The 1,286-nt window shown below is 46.7% G+C and overlaps 1 gene segment (V, D, J or C); it reads left to right on the forward strand.

Annotated features, from left to right (window-relative positions):
- Nucleotides 1-492: 492 nt before the first annotated feature.
- LOC102027690 lies at nucleotides 493-967 on the forward strand. The segment is given in 2 exon segments: nucleotides 493-538; nucleotides 645-967. Coding segments are annotated over 2 exon segments (369 nt in total).
- Nucleotides 968-1,286: the final 319 nt, after the last annotated feature.

The following is a 1,286-nucleotide window of genomic DNA, read 5'->3' on the forward strand; positions in this document are numbered from 1 at the left end:
GAAAGGGGCTCTGTGAATCTCACTGCACCTCTCTGACTCTGTCCTGGACCTGGGGCCACCGGACTTACACACACCAGATATAAACGCTTGATCACCTTGAATCACTCACTTGTGCTTTTGAGGAATAATACATTTGTACAATGGAGCAAACACTGACACTTGGATCATCTATTGCTTGAATGCATAAAAGTAAGTTAAGATTATGAATTATAAGTCAATAACATAACATAGTCACATAAAATTCTTATCGTACATGTCATTATTTTTTATAGCATAGACCAGCAAATTCACATCTAAATTCACATCTGTGGTGCTGAAACTTTGTTGCTTCCTGTTGACACCTCTGTAAATAGTAGGAGGACATGCAAATAGGGCCCCTCTCTCCCTGTGTAAACCGTCCCAGCCCTGACCCTGCAGCTCTGGAGAGGAGCCCAGCCCCAGAAGCCCAGGAGTTTCCTCTCAGTGATCAGGATTGAGCACAGACAGCCCACCATGGAGCTTGTGCTGAGCTGGGTTTTTCTTGTTGCTGCTTTAAACGGTAGTTACTGAAGAACCGGAGATACTGAGTGTGTGCATGGATAGGAGTGGGAAAAATGGTGGACATGAATGACAGTTTCCTGAGCAGAATGTCTCTGTGTTTGCAGGTGTCCAGGCTGAGGTGCAGCTGGTGGAGTCCGGGGGAGGCTTGGTGCAGCCTGAGACATCTCTGAGACTCTCCTGTGTATCCTCTGGATTCACCTTCAGTGACTACTGCATGGACTGGTTCCGCCAGGCTCCAGGGACGGGGCTGGAGTGGGTTGGTTTTATTAGAAACAAGGCTAATAGTCACACAACAGAAAACGCTGCATCAGTGAAAGGCAGATTCACCATCTCCAGGGATGACTCCAAAATCACAGTGTATCTGCAAATGACCAAATTGAAAACCGAGGACACAGCTGTATATTACTGTACCAGAGACGCAGTGTGACAACCTCAGCGTGAGCCAACACAAATCTCTCTGTTGTGATGCTCAAAGCCAGCAAGGGGCGCACAGGACACATTGAGTTCAGTGTCAATGCAGGACAGGGGCAGAGTGTGGACCAGTCTCATTTCCTGTCAGGATGTGAAGCTTCTGGTCCACGTGACATTATCGCCAGCAGACTCTGCATTCATGAGTCAATACTTATCTTTCATGTTCCTGAATTAGAAATTTGAGTTCGTAGGATGATACATTCTACTCTGCACACATGTTCAGAAGTCTTTTTAGAAGGCAGAGTGACTCTTCCCTGGTCTCCAGGATTTGGAAC

Source organism: Chinchilla lanigera, unplaced genomic scaffold (assembly GCF_000276665.1).
Source record: "Chinchilla lanigera isolate Chin_1 unplaced genomic scaffold, ChiLan1.0 scaffold00168, whole genome shotgun sequence".
In the NCBI taxonomy this organism is placed as follows: Eukaryota; Metazoa; Chordata; class Mammalia; order Rodentia; family Chinchillidae; genus Chinchilla; species Chinchilla lanigera.